General features: G+C 41.6%; 1 protein-coding gene across 2 annotated transcripts in view; it reads right to left on the bottom strand.

The window, feature by feature from the left end:
- LOC109868633 (netrin receptor UNC5D) overlaps positions 1–17,451 on the bottom strand; it is a 315,876-nt gene that overhangs the window by 87,836 nt on the left and 210,589 nt on the right. For both annotated transcript variants that reach the window (XM_020458331.2, XM_020458332.2), the window contains exon 2: positions 6,851–7,057. In XM_020458331.2, coding sequence (XP_020313920.1) covers positions 6,851–7,057 — 207 coding nt within the window. The remainder of the gene's footprint in view (positions 1–6,850; positions 7,058–17,451) is intronic.

Genomic DNA, 17,451 nt, shown 5'->3' with positions numbered 1-17,451 from the left:
TTGTGGTTGAGATCATTGTATTGCTGGAAGATCCACTTGCGGGCAAGTTTCAGCCTCCTGGCAGAGGCAACCAGGTTTTCAACGTTATTATGAACTTTACCCAGTATAGGGATATTTTAACCAAAAACCTGGTTCTCTGCCAGGAGGCTGAAGCTTGGCCACAAATGGGATCTTCCAGCAAGACAATAACCCCAAGCACACATCAAAATTCACAAATAAATGGTTAATTGGCCATGACAATGGTTAATTTGGCAAAGGCAATCTCAGTGTCCGGACATGAAACCTGTGGTTTCAATTGAGGCCAGTCCATAAGCGCAAAGGATCCTGTATGGATGAATGGCCTCGCGGTCTGAGGCACTGCATCTCAATGCTAGATTCCAGGTTGTATCACAACTGGCCGTGATTGGGAGTCCCATAGGGCGGTGCACAATTGGCTCAGCGTCGTCCGGGTTTGGGTTTGGCCAGGATAGGCCGTCATTGTAAATAAGAATTTGTTCTTAACTGACTTACCTAGTTAAATAAACATTTTATACAAAATAAAAGATCCCTCCTACTGTGTTCTCCAACTATTAAAACATTTCAGAAAAAGGCTCAGTGCCGTTATCCTCACAAGGTGATGTATTGAAAACAGGGGTGTCAATAACTTTGACCCCTACCTAAAATATTAATTGTTGAACAAAATCTCTTTCTCTGAGCAATTGTATAAGTATAAAATAATAACATTTCCCCATTTGTTGAAGCATACAGTAGACACACAGCACAACGTCCAGATAACTCTCAGTAAATCCCTGATCGCATCCAGAGAAATCCTTCCTTCCATTACAGCTCTGTGAGCCTCACAGCAATTTCTATGTCCAGGCTGCAAAGCCACACGTCCATGCAGGGAAGTGGACTTCTCCACTGGCCTTTACGCTCAACCAATCCATAGACGAGCCTAGGGCCGTCCACTAGAACACCAGCTTTCCATTTGGAGAGATTAGGCCACTTTGTTCAGTGGAGCGAGCGAGTGACAAGAAAAAGAAAGACAAAGAGAGAAAGAGATAGAAAGGGGGTGGGATGGAGTAGACAGTGGATAGGTGGGAGACACCACTTCCAATCTGCTGTAAGTAAGCTTGAGATCCAGACATGAACACCAAGCCTTGAGTGTGTCTGCTGATTTTTCTGGGAAAGAAAATGTAATTGCGTGTGCTCCAAAAAGATACTCCTGCTGAGTTTACAGATTTCATCTCACACAAACACAGTGTTGTCTAATCCATGCATGCGCCGATAGATTCACTATCCACGGGTCATCTAGCAAAGTCGAGCAAAGTTTATAACACAAGAAAAGAGTCAATCTGAGGTATATTTTTTGTGGTTGCTGTTTCTACTTTGAAGTTTAGATTAACAGAGTACTTGTGGATCAAGACAGCTATTGGATGATCTGAGTTTGTGTGTGTCAAATGGCCACACAGAGATGATAAAAAGAGTTGCTCTAAAATACTGGCCGCATTTAGAATAATTAACGTCAGTTGTCGGAGCTATCTGTTGATAGCAGAGCAGAGTTCGATGTGTTAGGAGAATAACGATCTGACTACTGGCTCCAGAACAGAACATTGAAGTTTGACTACCCAAGGAGACAGTTTGAACTTCTGTAACTGTCTGTCTTAGTGGCTCTGAGAGAGGGGGTATGGCATGTGTGTTAAAATACACACTGAGGTGTCGTAACAGAGTTGACAGGTTCTAGCTCGCTCTCCCAAAAAAGAAATGCCTTCCGTGAACTATCACTCACACTTGACTTTTTCCCCCCTTACTTGCACTGATAGCTACTTTGAGGAAAATGTACTTACTATGACTGTGATATATGGCTGTCCCACATAGCTATTTTAGGATGAATGCACTAACTGTGAGTCGCTCTGGAGAGCGTCTGCTAAATGACTAAAATGTCAAATGTAAGAGTCAGTCATCTAATATTTAACATGTACTCTTCATGATTACAAAAAGGACAAGGAGCCTCCAATTTACAGTTACAGTTTACATTTAGCAGTTCATGACTTGACACACACACACGCATGCACACATGCACAGGTACTAAGGATGTAAGCATGTACTAAGGATGTAACGCATGTACTAGGGATGTAACACAGGTACTAGGGATGTAACACAGGTACTAGGGATGTAACACAGGTACTAGGGATGTAACACAGGTACTAGGGATGTAACACAGGTATTAGGGATATAACACAGGTAGTAGGGATATAACACAGGTACCAAGGATATAACACAGGTACTAGGGATGTAAAACAGTACTAGGGATATAACACAGGTACTAAAGATGTAACGCATTTACTAAGGATATAACACAGGCACTAAGGATATAACACAGGTACTGAGGATATAACACAGGTACTAAGGATATAACACAGGTACTAGGGATGTAACACAGGTACTAGGGATGTAACACAGGTACTAGGGATGTAACACAGGTACTAGGGATGTAACACAGGTACTAGGGATGTAACACAGGTATTAGGGATATAACACAGGTAGTAGGGATATAACACAGGTACTAAGGATATAACACAGGTACTAGGGATGTAAAACAGTACTAGGGATATAACACAGGTACTAAAGATGTAACGCATTTACTAAGGATATAACACAGGCACTAAGGATATAACACAGGTACTAAGGATATAACACAGGTACTAAGGATATAACACAGGTACTAGGGATATAACACAGGTACTAAGGATGTAAGCATGTACTAAGGATGTAACGCATGTACTAGGGATGCAACACAGGTACTAGGGATGTAACACAGGTACTAAGGATGCAACACAGGTACTAAGGATGCAACACAGGTACTAAGGATGTAAGCATGTACTAAGGATTTAACACATGTACTAGGGATGTAACACAGGTACTAGGGATGTAACACAGGTACTAAGGATGTAACACAGGTACTAAGGATGTAACACAGGTACTAAGGATGTAACACAGGTACTAAGGATGTAACACAGGTACTAGGGATATAACACAGGTACTAAGGATGTAACACAGGTACTAAGGATGTAACACAGGTACTAGGGATATAACACAGGTACTAAGGATGTAACACATGTACTAAGGATGTAACGCAGGTACTAAGGATGTAACACATGTAGTAGGGATATAACACAGGTACTAAGGATGTAACGCATGTACTAAGGATGTAACGCAGGTACTAAGGATGTAACACATGTAGTAGGGATATAACGCAGGTACTAGGGATGTAACACAGGTACTAGGGATGTAACACAGGTACTAAGGATGTAACGCAGGTACTAAGGATGTAACACAGGTACAATGATGTAACACAGGTACTAGGGATATTACGCGGGTACTAAGGTTGTAACGCAGGTAGTAAGGATGTAACACAGGTACTAGGGATGTAACACAGGTACTACGGCTGTAACACAGGTACTAAGGCTGTAACACAGGTACTAAGGATGTAACACATGTAGTGGGGCTGTAACACAGGTACTAAGGCTGTAACGCAGGTAGTACGGATGTAACACGGGTACTAAGGATGTAACACAGGTACTAGGGATGTAACACATGTACTAGGGATGTAACACAGGTACTAGGGATGTAACACAGGTATTAGGGATATAACACAGGTAGTAGGGATATAACACAGGTACCAAGGATATAACACAGGTACTAGGGATGTAAAACAGTACTAGGGATATAACACAGGTACTAAAGATGTAACGCATTTACTAAGGATATAACACAGGCACTAAGGATATAACACAGGTACTGAGGATATAACACAGGTACTAAGGATATAACACAGGTACTAGGGATGTAACACAGGTACTAGGGATGTAACACAGGTACTAGGGATGTAACACAGGTACTAGGGATGTAACACAGGTACTAGGGATGTAACACAGGTATTAGGGATATAACACAGGTAGTAGGGATATAACACAGGTACTAAGGATATAACACAGGTACTAGGGATGTAAAACAGTACTAGGGATATAACACAGGTACTAAAGATGTAACGCATTTACTAAGGATATAACACAGGCACTAAGGATATAACACAGGTACTAAGGATATAACACAGGTACTAAGGATATAACACAGGTACTAGGGATATAACACAGGTACTAAGGATGTAAGCATGTACTAAGGATGTAACGCATGTACTAGGGATGCAACACAGGTACTAGGGATGTAACACAGGTACTAAGGATGCAACACAGGTACTAAGGATGCAACACAGGTACTAAGGATGTAAGCATGTACTAAGGATTTAACACATGTACTAGGGATGTAACACAGGTACTAGGGATGTAACACAGGTACTAAGGATGTAACACAGGTACTAAGGATGTAACACAGGTACTAAGGATGTAACACAGGTACTAAGGATGTAACACAGGTACTAAGGATGTAACACAGGTACTAGGGATATAACACAGGTACTAAGGATGTAACACAGGTACTAAGGATGTAACACAGGTACTAGGGATATAACACAGGTACTAAGGATGTAACACATGTACTAAGGATGTAACGCAGGTACTAAGGATGTAACACATGTAGTAGGGATATAACACAGGTACTAAGGATGTAACGCATGTACTAAGGATGTAACGCAGGTACTAAGGATGTAACACATGTAGTAGGGATATAACGCAGGTACTAGGGATGTAACACAGGTACTAGGGATGTAACACAGGTACTAAGGATGTAACGCAGGTACTAAGGATGTAACACAGGTACAATGATGTAACACAGGTACTAGGGATGTAACACAGGTACTAGGGATGTAACACAGGTACTAGGGATATAACGCAGGTACTAAGGCTGTAACGCAGGTACTAGGGATGTAACACAGGTACTAGGGATGTAACACAGGTACTAGGGATATTACGCGGGTACTAAGGTTGTAACGCAGGTAGTAAGGATGTAACACAGGTACTAGGGATGTAACACAGGTACTACGGCTGTAACACAGGTACTAAGGATGTAACACATGTAGTGGGGCTGTAACACAGGTACTAAGGCTGTAACGCAGGTAGTACGGATGTAACACGGGTACTAAGGATGTAACACAGGTACTAGGGATGTAACACATGTACTAGGGATGTAACACAGGTACTAAGGATGTAACACATGTAATAGGGAAGTAACATAGGTACTAAGGATGTAACGCATGTACTAAGGATGTAACACATGTAGTAGGGATATAACACAGGTACTAAGGATGTAACACATGTAATAGGGAAGTAACATAGGTACTAAGGATATAACACAGGTACTAGGGATGTAACACAGGTACTAAGGATATAACACAGGTACTAGGGATATAACACAGGTACTAGGGATATAACACAGGTACTAAGGATATAACACAGGTACTAAGGATATAACACAGGTACTAAGGATATAACACAGGTACTAAGGATATAACACAGGTACTAAGGATATAAAACAGGTACTAAGGATATAACACAGGTACTAAGGATATAACACAGGTACTAAGGATATAACACAGGTACTAGGGATATAACACAGGTACTAAGGATATAACACAGGTACTAAGGATATAACACAGGTACTAAGGATGTAACACATGTAGTAGGGATGTAACACAGGTACTAAGGATGTAACACAGGTACTAAGGATGTAACACAGGTACTAAGGATGTAACACATGTAGTAGGGATGTAACACAGGTACTAGGGATATAACGCAGGTACTAAGGATGTAATGCATGTAGTAGGGATGTAAACGCAGGTACTAGGGATGTAACACAGGTAGTAGGGATGTAATGATTCACCAAATGATTCATCATTAGGTTTAGTCTGTCTGGGAGTAAGACATCCTGGTCCGTGACGGGGCTGGTTTTCTTTTTGTAATCCGTGATTGACTTTAGACCCTGCCACCTTCCTCTTGTGTCTGAGCCGTTGAATTGCGACTCTACTTTGTCTCTATACTGACGCTTAGCTTGTTTGATTGCCTTACGGAGGGAATAGCTACACTGTTTGTATTCGGTCATGTTTCCGGTCACCTTGCCCTGGTTAAAAGCAGTGGTTCGTGCTTTCAGTTAAGTGCGAATGCTGCCATCAATCCACGGTTTCTGGTTTGGGAATGTGATTACCCACAAGGATAGTTAAACAAAAACACACACACACACAGCTCAGGTAGATCCAGCTCAGAGAGGACCAGCTCAGATAGATCCAGCTCAGAGAGGACCAGCTCATCAGCAGCAGATTTTAATTTAGATTGTAGAATGGATGCGTTTATGCAACAAATGTTATTGCATATCGAACCGAATCGCATCGATTCTTTCTTCTAATCAAACCAAATTGCTCTGAATAGTTTCAAACTAAAACGTACTGTTCCTGTACCGTATCGGAGCCCATGTATCTTGATATGAATCGAAACGGGAAAGATGCACATCCCTAGAAGGTATACACACATATATACACACATCAGAGACATGAAGGAGCCAGATGGGAAGGTAACTGGACAAAAGCAGACAATACAGATTTAGAGACGGAAGGAGCTCGATTGTAACTGTGTGGAACAAAATTGGGTTGGACTTAAGCTTGGGAACAGTCAATAAACTGCATTTTAACCCTCGTTTTATCACTCCAAATGAAATGATAGACTATGGGGAGATTGGGATGAAAAACACAGTGTTTCTGTGTGTGTATGTACATTTTTGTGTGTATGTTTGTGTGGGTGAATGCATATTTGTGTGTGTATGTGTGTAAGCATGTGAATGTACAGTATATGTGTTGGTAGGTGCATAAAAGTGTCTGCATTCATGTACATGAGTTTCTATGTCACATCAGTGTGTGTCCCACCTGTGCCCTCGTCAGTGTGTTCCTGAGACTGGTGCTGGCTCTGGTGGACCCACTCCCCATTGCACTTGAAGAAGATCTGCAGGGCTGGCCTGGCCCGGCACTTGAGCTTGATGGGGTTGCTCTTGACGATATAGGCATCATCAGGCTCCTGCAGGAAGTGGGGGAGGGTCCCTGACGTACCATGCTGCAGAGCATCACTCCTGGAACCTGGAGACAAGGAACATGACATTAGACTAGAGTATAGACTAGATAGAGTAGTGTAGAGTACAGTATAATAGAGTAGATTAAAGTAGAGTACAGTAGAATAGAGTAGAGGGGAGTAGGGTAGTGTAAAGTAGAGTTGAGTAAAGTAGGTTAGGGTGAAGTAGGCTAGAGTAGGTTAGAGTAAAGTAGAATATTAGTAACGTTCCACAAATATCGATAATACAGTAACCCAAACACCTCAAAAGTGTCTCAAAAGTACATCCAAAACAAAACATCTGCAACAATGTCTAATGAATCAAGTGTGTGAGATGATGACACCCAACTCAGCCTCACCTCACATTTCCATAGAAAACACTCCCACAATAGCCGCTGCTCAACCACCTCAACATGATGACAGTCTACACCTCATTGACACTCTTTGATCTTTCAAAAGGCAAGTCCTTCACAATCTGTTCATTTCAGAGAGCGATTTGTTAACAATAATTAACTGCAATAATTCCTATGTCTGACTCAAACAATAATCAGGTGTGTGTATGTACAGTGTGTGTCTGTGTGTGTGTGTAATGTATGTGTAGCAGGTGTAATTATACTCTGACTAATCTCCCGCTTAGCTTTCCTCCTGTAACCTCTCATGTACTGTATGTGTGAGATAGAGCTCTGCATCGGGTTGGATACCCACGGTTCCCGCGGGTGAGCCACAAAAAACTCAGCTGGTGGGTGAAATTAAAACATTCGGCTCGCAGTTCAGAACAATTACATTGCGGGTCGGAAACATTTTAAATCAAGATAATAATGCATTCTGTTGTGTTGCATTGTGTTGTGAATTACATTCCGTGAGCGGTGAGGCAGACATAAGGCTACCAGTAACGCACGTATTGAGAGTGTGTGGAGCAGGGAACCTTCTAGGGCTGTGACGGTTATGGAATTTTGGATTGGCCAGCCAAATGTAATTGGCCAGCCAAATGAAGGCTGTCACTGTAATAACTGTTCCAATCTCTCCACTCCCGACTGCCTGTGCTGCCATAGAAATAGATTGAATAGAACAGTCGTCCCCATTCAAGTCAATGATGGCATAATGGGTGGACTGCCGGCCATTGCGAGCGTACCCATAGGAGCAAAACAGGAAGTAAAATATGCGCTAAAATATGTGCTGTGATTTGTTGATTCAACTCAACTCAATCACAAAAAAATACATTCCATTGCATGAGCCACATTCTCTGGTCTGATGAAACCAAGATTGAACTATTTGGCCTGAATGCCAAGCGCCACGTTTGGAGGAAACCTGGCACCATCCCAACAGTGAAGCATGGTGGTGGCAGCATCATGCTGTGGAGATGTTTTTCAGCGGCAGAAACACTAGCCAGGATCGAGGGAAAGATGAACGGAGCAAAGTACAGAGAGATCATTGAAGAAAACCTGCTCCAGAGTGCTCAGAACTTTAGACTAGGGTGAAGGTTTACCTTCCAACAGGACAATGACCCTAAGCACACAGCCAAGACAATGGAGGTGTGGCTTCGGGACAAGTCTCTAAATGTCCTTGCATGGCCCAGCCAGAGCCTGGACTTGAACCCAATCGAACATCTCTGGGGAGACCTGAAAATAGCTGTGCAGCGATGCTCCCCATCCAACCTGACAGAGCTTTAGAGGATCTGCAGAGAAGAATGGGAGAAACTCCCCAAATACAGGTGTGCCAAGCTTGTAGCGTCATACCCAAGAAGACTCAAGGCAGTAATCGCTACCAAAGGTGCTTCAACAAAGTACTGAGTAAAGGGTCTGAATAACTATGCAAAAATTTCTAAAACCTGTTTTTGCTTTGTCATTATGTATTGTGTGTAGATTGATGAGGAAAAAATCTATTTAGTCCATTTTAGAATAAGGCTGTAACGTAACAAAATGTGGAAAAAGTCAAGGGTTCTGAATACTTTCCGAATGCACTGTATGTGTGTGATCGAGGGGTATGTCTCTTTATAAGTAGCGGGATGCACTCTCCAGCTCCAGGATTATAGCTAGCCGAGTTTCTCTCCAACATCTAATCCATCTCCTCCCTACAGAAGCTTTCCTGCAGGAGGAAGACTCTGGATTGAAGGGAAAAGATAAATGACGGTGTATGTGATGGACTGGCTGTGTGTGTGTGCTGCATGTATGTGTGCGTGTGTGTATTTGATGTTCTAATTTGTGTGTGTGCGTTTGATATTCTGACTGTGTGTGTTCTGGCTGTGAAAATCACAGCCCTCACTGGCGTCTACCTCCCTCTTCCCCATAGTGCTACGCTCTTTCTCTCTCCCTGATTCATGGAACTGAACAAAGAGACATCCTTTTAATTTAGAAAAGACTACCCCGGTCTACTGTAGCTACTTGCTCTTTTCTGGAACGCTCCATTTTGTTGGTGTGTGGTGAGGTGACATGCATTATTTGTGTTTGAATAGCAACATAACACATATGCCAGCACACATCCACACACTGACAGAGAGATATACAGAAACATAGATGTGCACTGCACACAAATGCACACACGGACAGACGGATGCGTGTATACGTCTCAGTACCAAGCCATTGTGCTGTTGCTCTGCTACCTTACAATCCTGTTACAGCTGCTATTCTCCTGTCATTTGCTAGCTAGAGTATCACTTGGTAAGAATAAGTACTTATTATTGGGATTGTGTAATCTGATCCTAGATCTGTGGTAAGGATCAGCGTCTGAAAGACAGGCTAGTTGGCAAGGTTTTGGCCCTTTAACTGCTGATGTTATGGCTCTCCCATCCGCCATACTGACAGTGATTATCTAGGGTCATCTGATTCATGTGGCCAGTATGTGTTTGTGTGTGTGTGTGTGTGTGTGTGTGTGTGAGGGCTAAGAGAGAAGACAATCCACCTCACTGACAGGATAGACCGCCGCTACGCTGTGTTTCCACGGTGATCTACGACGGTGATCTACGACTGATGGGCCATCCGGGCAACAACGCGCAGGGTCCGCAGAACAAGATGTCACGGGGGATCACCAGTGGCGACCCGTCATTCAGGGCAGGTGGGGCAGAGCATAAAATGTTGCCTGTTTGGCATGTTATTTTGGCATTAATAAGACTAACTTATTGGTGTGCAAACAATGTGAAAAAATTATAATTGAGTTAATAAAGCGGCATTGTCTCTTTTTTGCTGTCTTGAGTAAGGTAGCTCCGAAATGCAGGTATTTCAGCCTAGCTCTATACAGAGCGTTGGGGTTGGAAATGTTCTATAGTTGTGCCAATCAGCGTTCCGTCACTCATGGGGACACTACATCACCAGTAAATCTACCGGGAGAGCTCAAAAATTCAAGCCCCTTGGGTGCTGCCATACATTTACATTAGAAGTGCCCATTCAAGAATGCTCAAGGTCATTGGCCACAGATAAAATTATGTAAAATCATGTTATATCTACCGTAGCTTTGATTGGACTGATCATGTCAACGTCATACTTTAAAAATCGTAGCTAGTAAGCTGGACAAGCAGCCATGAATCACGTTGACAATCTACTGCCAAATACTTTTCAATTAATGTCATATGAAGAGAAATGATCGATAAAATGTATGGGTTCTCATCGGCCATTGGACATAAACATTACACAACAAAATGGACATTTCAAATTCAACAATGAGTGGTTTGGAAGGAATCCGTGGCTAGCTGCAAGTGTTGCAAAGCAATCACTAGCCTGCTATTCAGTGAAGTGGGTGTGTGGTCCAAGTCTGGGTTTAAGGGTCTCTTTTCAAAGCTTAAAAGGTCAAACATTCACATGCAGAAAAGGTTGAATACATTTGCCGTGCTGTCAATCCATCATGATTTCTGCCGCATTCAAAACAGCTGGAAACTCGGAACTGGGATATCTCAGACTTCAGTGAGTTTAAGACAACTGGAACTTGGGAAAAAACTAGCTCCGACTGGGAAAATACTTTTTGAACGGTCATCCAACTCGGAATTGCAACTCGGAAACTTTAAATCAGCGACTCTCAACTAGTACAGTGGTTCCTCCTTTAAAAATTGTGAGCTTACACCGTGGACTTAGAGGTACCCAGCATCACGGCGTCATTACTCCCGACCACCACAAGGGGGAGTTAGAGCACTCATTATGCATTTGGGTCCCAATGTTTATATATGACCAATCATATCGAGTCGTTCCAATGACGAATTTGACACAAGCCACCCATCCTTTGTGACTTTCTTCAGCAAAGATGGCTGACAAAACATTACGGTGGAAGCAAATGTAAGTAACTATGACATCATAGCGAGCCAAGCAAAACATGTACAATTGAGAGGAATATGTTAGTTAATGAAGAGACAAACGTTTGTGCATATTTTTTTGTCATAAAGTTAATTCACAAAAATGGCTATTTAGCAAGTTAGCTGACTAGCTAACATTAGCCAGCTAGCTAACTGGTGTTATGGCATGAGTATGACATTGTAATTTGTGTTGTTTAATGTTTTAGGGACTCCTGAGAAAACCAGCAAACCAGGCTGTCGTCTTGGAAAACAGTGGATGTAAAGAATCTAGCCAGCTAAAGCATTTACTGCAAATTGAATGTACAATTGTGTAAGCTTGCCTTGCTGTGCAATACAGCTGAAGTAACATAGCTAGCTAACTATTTACTTGGTAAATGTGCAGTTGAGGTTCAAAATAACTGTATGCATAAGGATGTGTGGCTAGCTACAGTATGTAGCCGATCTGTGTATGGACCCTAAAACGTTAGGTTCTGAACAAATATTCATACCAATCTATGAACCTCAGCTATCATAGTTGTTGTATCAACGTCAAGTCTGAATGGCATTAATGAAGCCTATGGATTGAGTAGAATATAATAACTTTATTGTTCCATGGATGCAAGTCCTAAATACAATGACTGTAGTTATTACCACGCATGAAATTCCCACGTTGTAGCCTGTACATTGAATATATTCACTGATCACGTACTTTTCCTTGGCAAATAAAGGTACGGTTCTGGTATGAACCTCTGTGAGACATTCTTTTTCAGTCATATCCAATACCAGGTGTATCAAACTACATTCTTTGAATGATGCTGTGTCTGCATGCATGTATTACAATTATACACTTCAACAGTGTTTACCACTCCTGCTCCTGGGACATCAATGATTACACATTGTAACTGTGCAATAGACTAGGAACATGATTTAAGTGAAGGCTGATTTGTAATTCATATATACAGACCAAAAATCTATGCATATCTAACTCCCTTCATCTGCATTAATCGGAAGACACAGGATAATATTTCAATGAGATACTTAATTTCAACCAGCGGAGAATGTGAAACGCTTTATTGAAGTAAGTTAATTATCCAGGTGTTATAAATACATAATATATTACAATTATGATAATTGTAATATTATATTATAAATACAAGTTCAATCTGTACTTCAATGCATATATGGTATGTATTATGAAACGAGGAAGAAAAACGAGGTGGGGAGAGAGATGTAGAAGACAGAACAGGAAAGAGGTAAGAAAAGAGGTAGACAGCATATGATTAATGAACTATAGTGCTACCCTAATATTCTCTCAGTTCATCACAATTACAGTGTCTCTAGCAGTATCTCCTAACCAGCCTTGGGACCCCAGTTGGCCCGAAGGTTATCTTAAGAGCGGGTGAGGTGGTGATGACGGGACTGGCTTCCTCTCTCACATTAAAACATACCTGCAGACGAGAGACAGATGGATAGAGAGAGAGCATGATTAAGCCTTGTTTTTTTATTCTAACACAGTCAGTCATCATAATCATAAAATGCAAAAATGACCTTGGATCATTAACTCTGGGACTCTGGGACATGGCCTACATCTCTATCTGTATTTCAATGTAAAGCATCTCTTTAATCATACTTTCTGTTGACCCGACCAAGTGACCTCTCACCTATGATCATGCTGTTCCCTCTGTGTCAGCCAGTTCAGATGCGGGAGGGGTTCACCAACACAGCTGATATAACCTAGAGGATTAAGAGAGAAGGGGGAGAGGGATGAAGTGAAGGAGAGACTGTTATTGTGTGTGTGCGGTCTCACCTGGTGTCCATACTAAGTGGCTACAGAGTACTTTATGCTGAAAAACAGACACATGGGGACAAACAATAGCAGATAATATCATTATTAGACATAAATAGCACTTGAAGCTTGATGATGACTTGGCAGCAACAGATAGCAACAGATAGTCATGTGAAAATGGCTGAATGTTTATGTGGTGTAAATCTGAAAATTAGCAGCTGACATCTTAAGGGTTTTTTAATTAATGCATGTGAGACAGGTTCCATGTACAACAAGACAGGCAGAGAGAAAGAGAACACAGAACAGCTGAATTACCTCTGGTTATGGACACTTCTGCCAGCAATAAAGCTTCCCACGGCCTGTTCCTCGGACAGTGAACATCTGGCAATATCTACATTTGCGACCCCTTTATCAGTTTGCACTCTGAAAGTAAAGAAAATAGCTTATTTTTGTAGATATGAAAACAATAACTGAGATATGACTGTTCAATCTAAAGCAGCTGATTTTTCAGGATACGTCAACACAGCACAGAACGCTTAATGCCAGACTGGTATTGTGGTTGTTCATTAGGTGATGGGACATATGCTTTACACCAGACTGGTATTGTGGTTGTTCATTAGGTGATGGGACATATGCTTTACACCAGACTGGTATTGTGGTTGTTCATTAGGTGATGGGACATATGCTTTACACCAGACTGGTATTGTGGTTGTTCATTAGGTGATGGGACATATGCTTTACACCAGACTGGTATTGTGGTTGTTCATTAGGTGATGGGACATATGCTTTACACCAGACTGGTATTGTGGTTGTTCATTAGGTGATGGGACATATGCTTTACACCAGACTGGTATTGTGGTTGTTCATTAGGTGATGGGACATATGCTTTACACCAGACTGGTATTGTGGTTGTTCATTAGGTGATGGGACATATGCTTTACACCAGACTGGTATTGTGGTTGTTCATTAGGTGATGGGACATATGCTTTACACCAGACTGGTATTGTGGTTGTTCATTAGGTGATGGGACATATGCTTTACACCAGACTGGTATTGTGGTTGTTCATTAGGTGATGGGACATATGCTTTACACCAGACTGGTATTGTGGTTGTTCATTAGGTGATGGGACATATGCTTTACACCAGACTGGTATTGTAGTTGTTCATTAGGTGATGGGACATATGCTTTACACCAGACTGGTATTGTGGTTGTTCATTAGGTGATGGGACATATGCTTTACACCAGACTGGTATTGTGGTTGTTCATTAGGTGATGGGACATATGCTTTACACCAGACTGGTATTGTGGTTGTTCATTAGGTGATGGGACATATGCTTTACACCAGACTGGTATTGTGGTTGTTCATTAGGTGATGGGACATATGCTTTACACCAGACTGGTATTGTGGTTGTTCATTAGGTGATGGGACATATGCTTTACACCAGACTGGTATTGTGGTTGTTCATTAGGTGATGGGAAATATGCTTTACACCAGACTGGTATTGTGGTTGTTCATTAGGTGATGGGACATATGCTTTACACCAGACTGGTATTGTGGTTGTTCATTAGGTGATGGGAAATATGCAATATGTATACGACATAATATACTTCCCTTCCTTGAAAATCTTTCTATGCCGCCAAAGATGACAATATCTTGAAAAAAATGCATTGGAATTAAAAGTGAAATGTTTAACCTATTAACCTGCTTCCTTATTTATGTATTACCAGTTGATGAAGAACAACTCCAATTGCATACATCATGGAAAATTTGTCTACGAATAAGTAAGAATAAAAAGTTTAAATAACTTCTTAGATTTGATGGAGACATTATACATCTTAGTACCTTATCAATTTATGATTTGTATCAATGTGGACGAGAGACAGGGGAGCAGGAACAGAGTATTTTTGCTGAGCAATGCAATGAAGCTGGAGTATTCTGGCAATGATACCTGCACCGTCTACACGCTGCAGAGACTCCCTAACTCTTTGCTATTGTACACGATGGCCCATTGCTCTGAGACTTCCTTTGGTCATTCTAAAGCCCACATGGGGCATCCTTGCCTTAATGGCCCTGACTTTCTGGTCTAACTCTTCATCTGACATATCAGAATAGCATTCCCTGACAGACATATTGTGTTCTTTCATCCTTCAGTAAAAAAAAAAGCTAACCTTTACACTGTCATGAAATTTGATTATATATCGACTATGAAACAAATAGGACATGGCCTGATTATGAGTTGCCATGAAAGGAAGTTAGATTAATTCAACTGAAAATGGCGAGAACAGGCGTTCGTAGCTAAATGCTTTTGGTTAGCCTGAGAATAAAAATGGCATGATTTATCATTCTACGGTATGTATGCATGTAATATAGTAGAATGTTACGAACCGACACTGAATCGTAGGAGCTAACTACTAGCTATGAAAAAGTTGGACAGAAGAATGCCCAGTGCTGCTTACCTGAGATGCCATCATCACACAGTCCTTCTTCGTCGGTGTCCGCTATGACTTCCTTTGTGTCGGAAAAAAGTTGCTTTCAGAACAATTATTTTTGATTGAAAATAAAAACGTTCACTCAACAAAAATACACAAATGTACCTCCATAGCATATAACAATTTCCCTTTGAATAACCAGACCTTCATACAAACTTGCTCTGCAGAATTCTTGACACAGAACCAAAGATGCTGCCATATCCTGCCAGCACGCCCACAAGTGAGCCATTCAGGTACAGAATGACACTACTCAATGTAATAAAGTAATGACTTTTCAAATAAGTTACCTTACACATTATGTTGGCTGACAATTTGTTAGCTACGCGGTCCTTACGAACCACATCATTACAGCAGTATGTACCGTTATGTTAGCCAGCTACCTAACGTTAGTAGTTTTACATCAAACTTACCAGTATATTACCTATAGGCTATCTAACTACCCAACATTTAATGACTTGATTAGTCCCATCATTTTTAGCTTAGCTAAATGGTATAGTTTTTGTGCGTTGTCAATGAACATTTGGGTGCTTTCGTAAATTTGCTCTGGCTATCTACACCGATTTCAGAGCACTCTCATCTGAGTGTACCAGAGTGCAGAATAATGGATTTACGAGTGCTCAATACCCGTTTAATATGGCCTGTGTCAGTAAATGATGGCAAAAAAGCGTAATTAAATTGTTTCCAGCAGCACAGTTACAGTCACCAACACTCTGGTTACCACAAAAACTGCCTTACCAGGTCTGCTAGGGTGAGTAAAATGGTCAGAACAACGTTAGCTTGGGTGCTTGACAGCCGTTGTAAGGCCAGAACGATCAAATCAACCCTACTCCTCAGCCCGAACATCCAGTGTGCGCTCCGAGAGCGAAACGGTCTGAATTTACAAACTGACAATCAGACAACACTCTGAATTTATGAGCTCAGACACTCCAGATTGAATTTAAAAACACACCCAAAGTCAAAAAATGTCTAACTAGTAAATTGTTATGCTAACTAGCTTGCAAGAGGTTGCATACAGTAGCAACAGCATCAATTACTGATAGAGAAGCAGAGAAGGCAAAGAGTAGTACGCTCAACTGAAAGTTCGGTTACACTACAATTAGGGTGTGGAAATGTTATGCCCCTTAGATATTAATTTAGAATCCTCCAATCCACTTATGCTTGAGGCGTCACTACAGCCCCGGGTTTGGTCCCAGGCTGTGTCACAGCCGGCCGTGACCGGGAGACCCATGAGGCGGTGCACAATTGGCCCAGTGTCGTCCGGGTTAGGGTAAGAGTTTGGCCGGCCGGGATTTCCTTGTCTCATTGTGGTCTAGCGACTCCTTGTGGCGGGCCGGGCGCCTGCAAGCTGACTTCGGTCATCAGTTGGACGGTGTTTTCTCCAACATACTGCTTGGCAGGGTCATGTTTCAGAGTACGCATGATCTTTACCTCTCCCGTAGGGGAGTTGCAGCAATGAGACAAGACTAGCTACCAGCTGGGGAGAAAAAAAGAGGTACACTACAAGTACACAAAAATAAAAAATGAAGGGCAACCATGGCTTCCTTGATGTATAAGAGTCTAGCTAGCTACATTTTCATATATATTATACATTTCAAATTTGGTAAGAAAGTCAATTTCATTGCAAGTTAAAGCGTACTGTTAGCTAGCTAACTAATGTTAGCTGGCTGGTTGGCTCACTAGCTAACTCGCTAGCTAGCTAATTTTACAGATATGATCTGTGTAGTAATATTATTCCTATCTCAGCAAGCCATTTGCATTGCTAGTTATAGCCTAATGTTAGCTAGCTAACGTTGAACCTAATTGGTTAGCTTTAGCTACCTGTATATATTTATGGATGGTGGCTAGCTATGGCAATTAGTTTGTATTGCTAATAGTATGGGTTGGAATTATT

The sequence above is a fragment of the Oncorhynchus kisutch genome, linkage group LG23, assembly GCF_002021735.2.
Source record: "Oncorhynchus kisutch isolate 150728-3 linkage group LG23, Okis_V2, whole genome shotgun sequence".
Lineage (NCBI taxonomy): Eukaryota > Metazoa > Chordata > Actinopteri > Salmoniformes > Salmonidae > Oncorhynchus > Oncorhynchus kisutch.
This window is presented reverse-complemented; position numbering and strand designations above follow the sequence as displayed.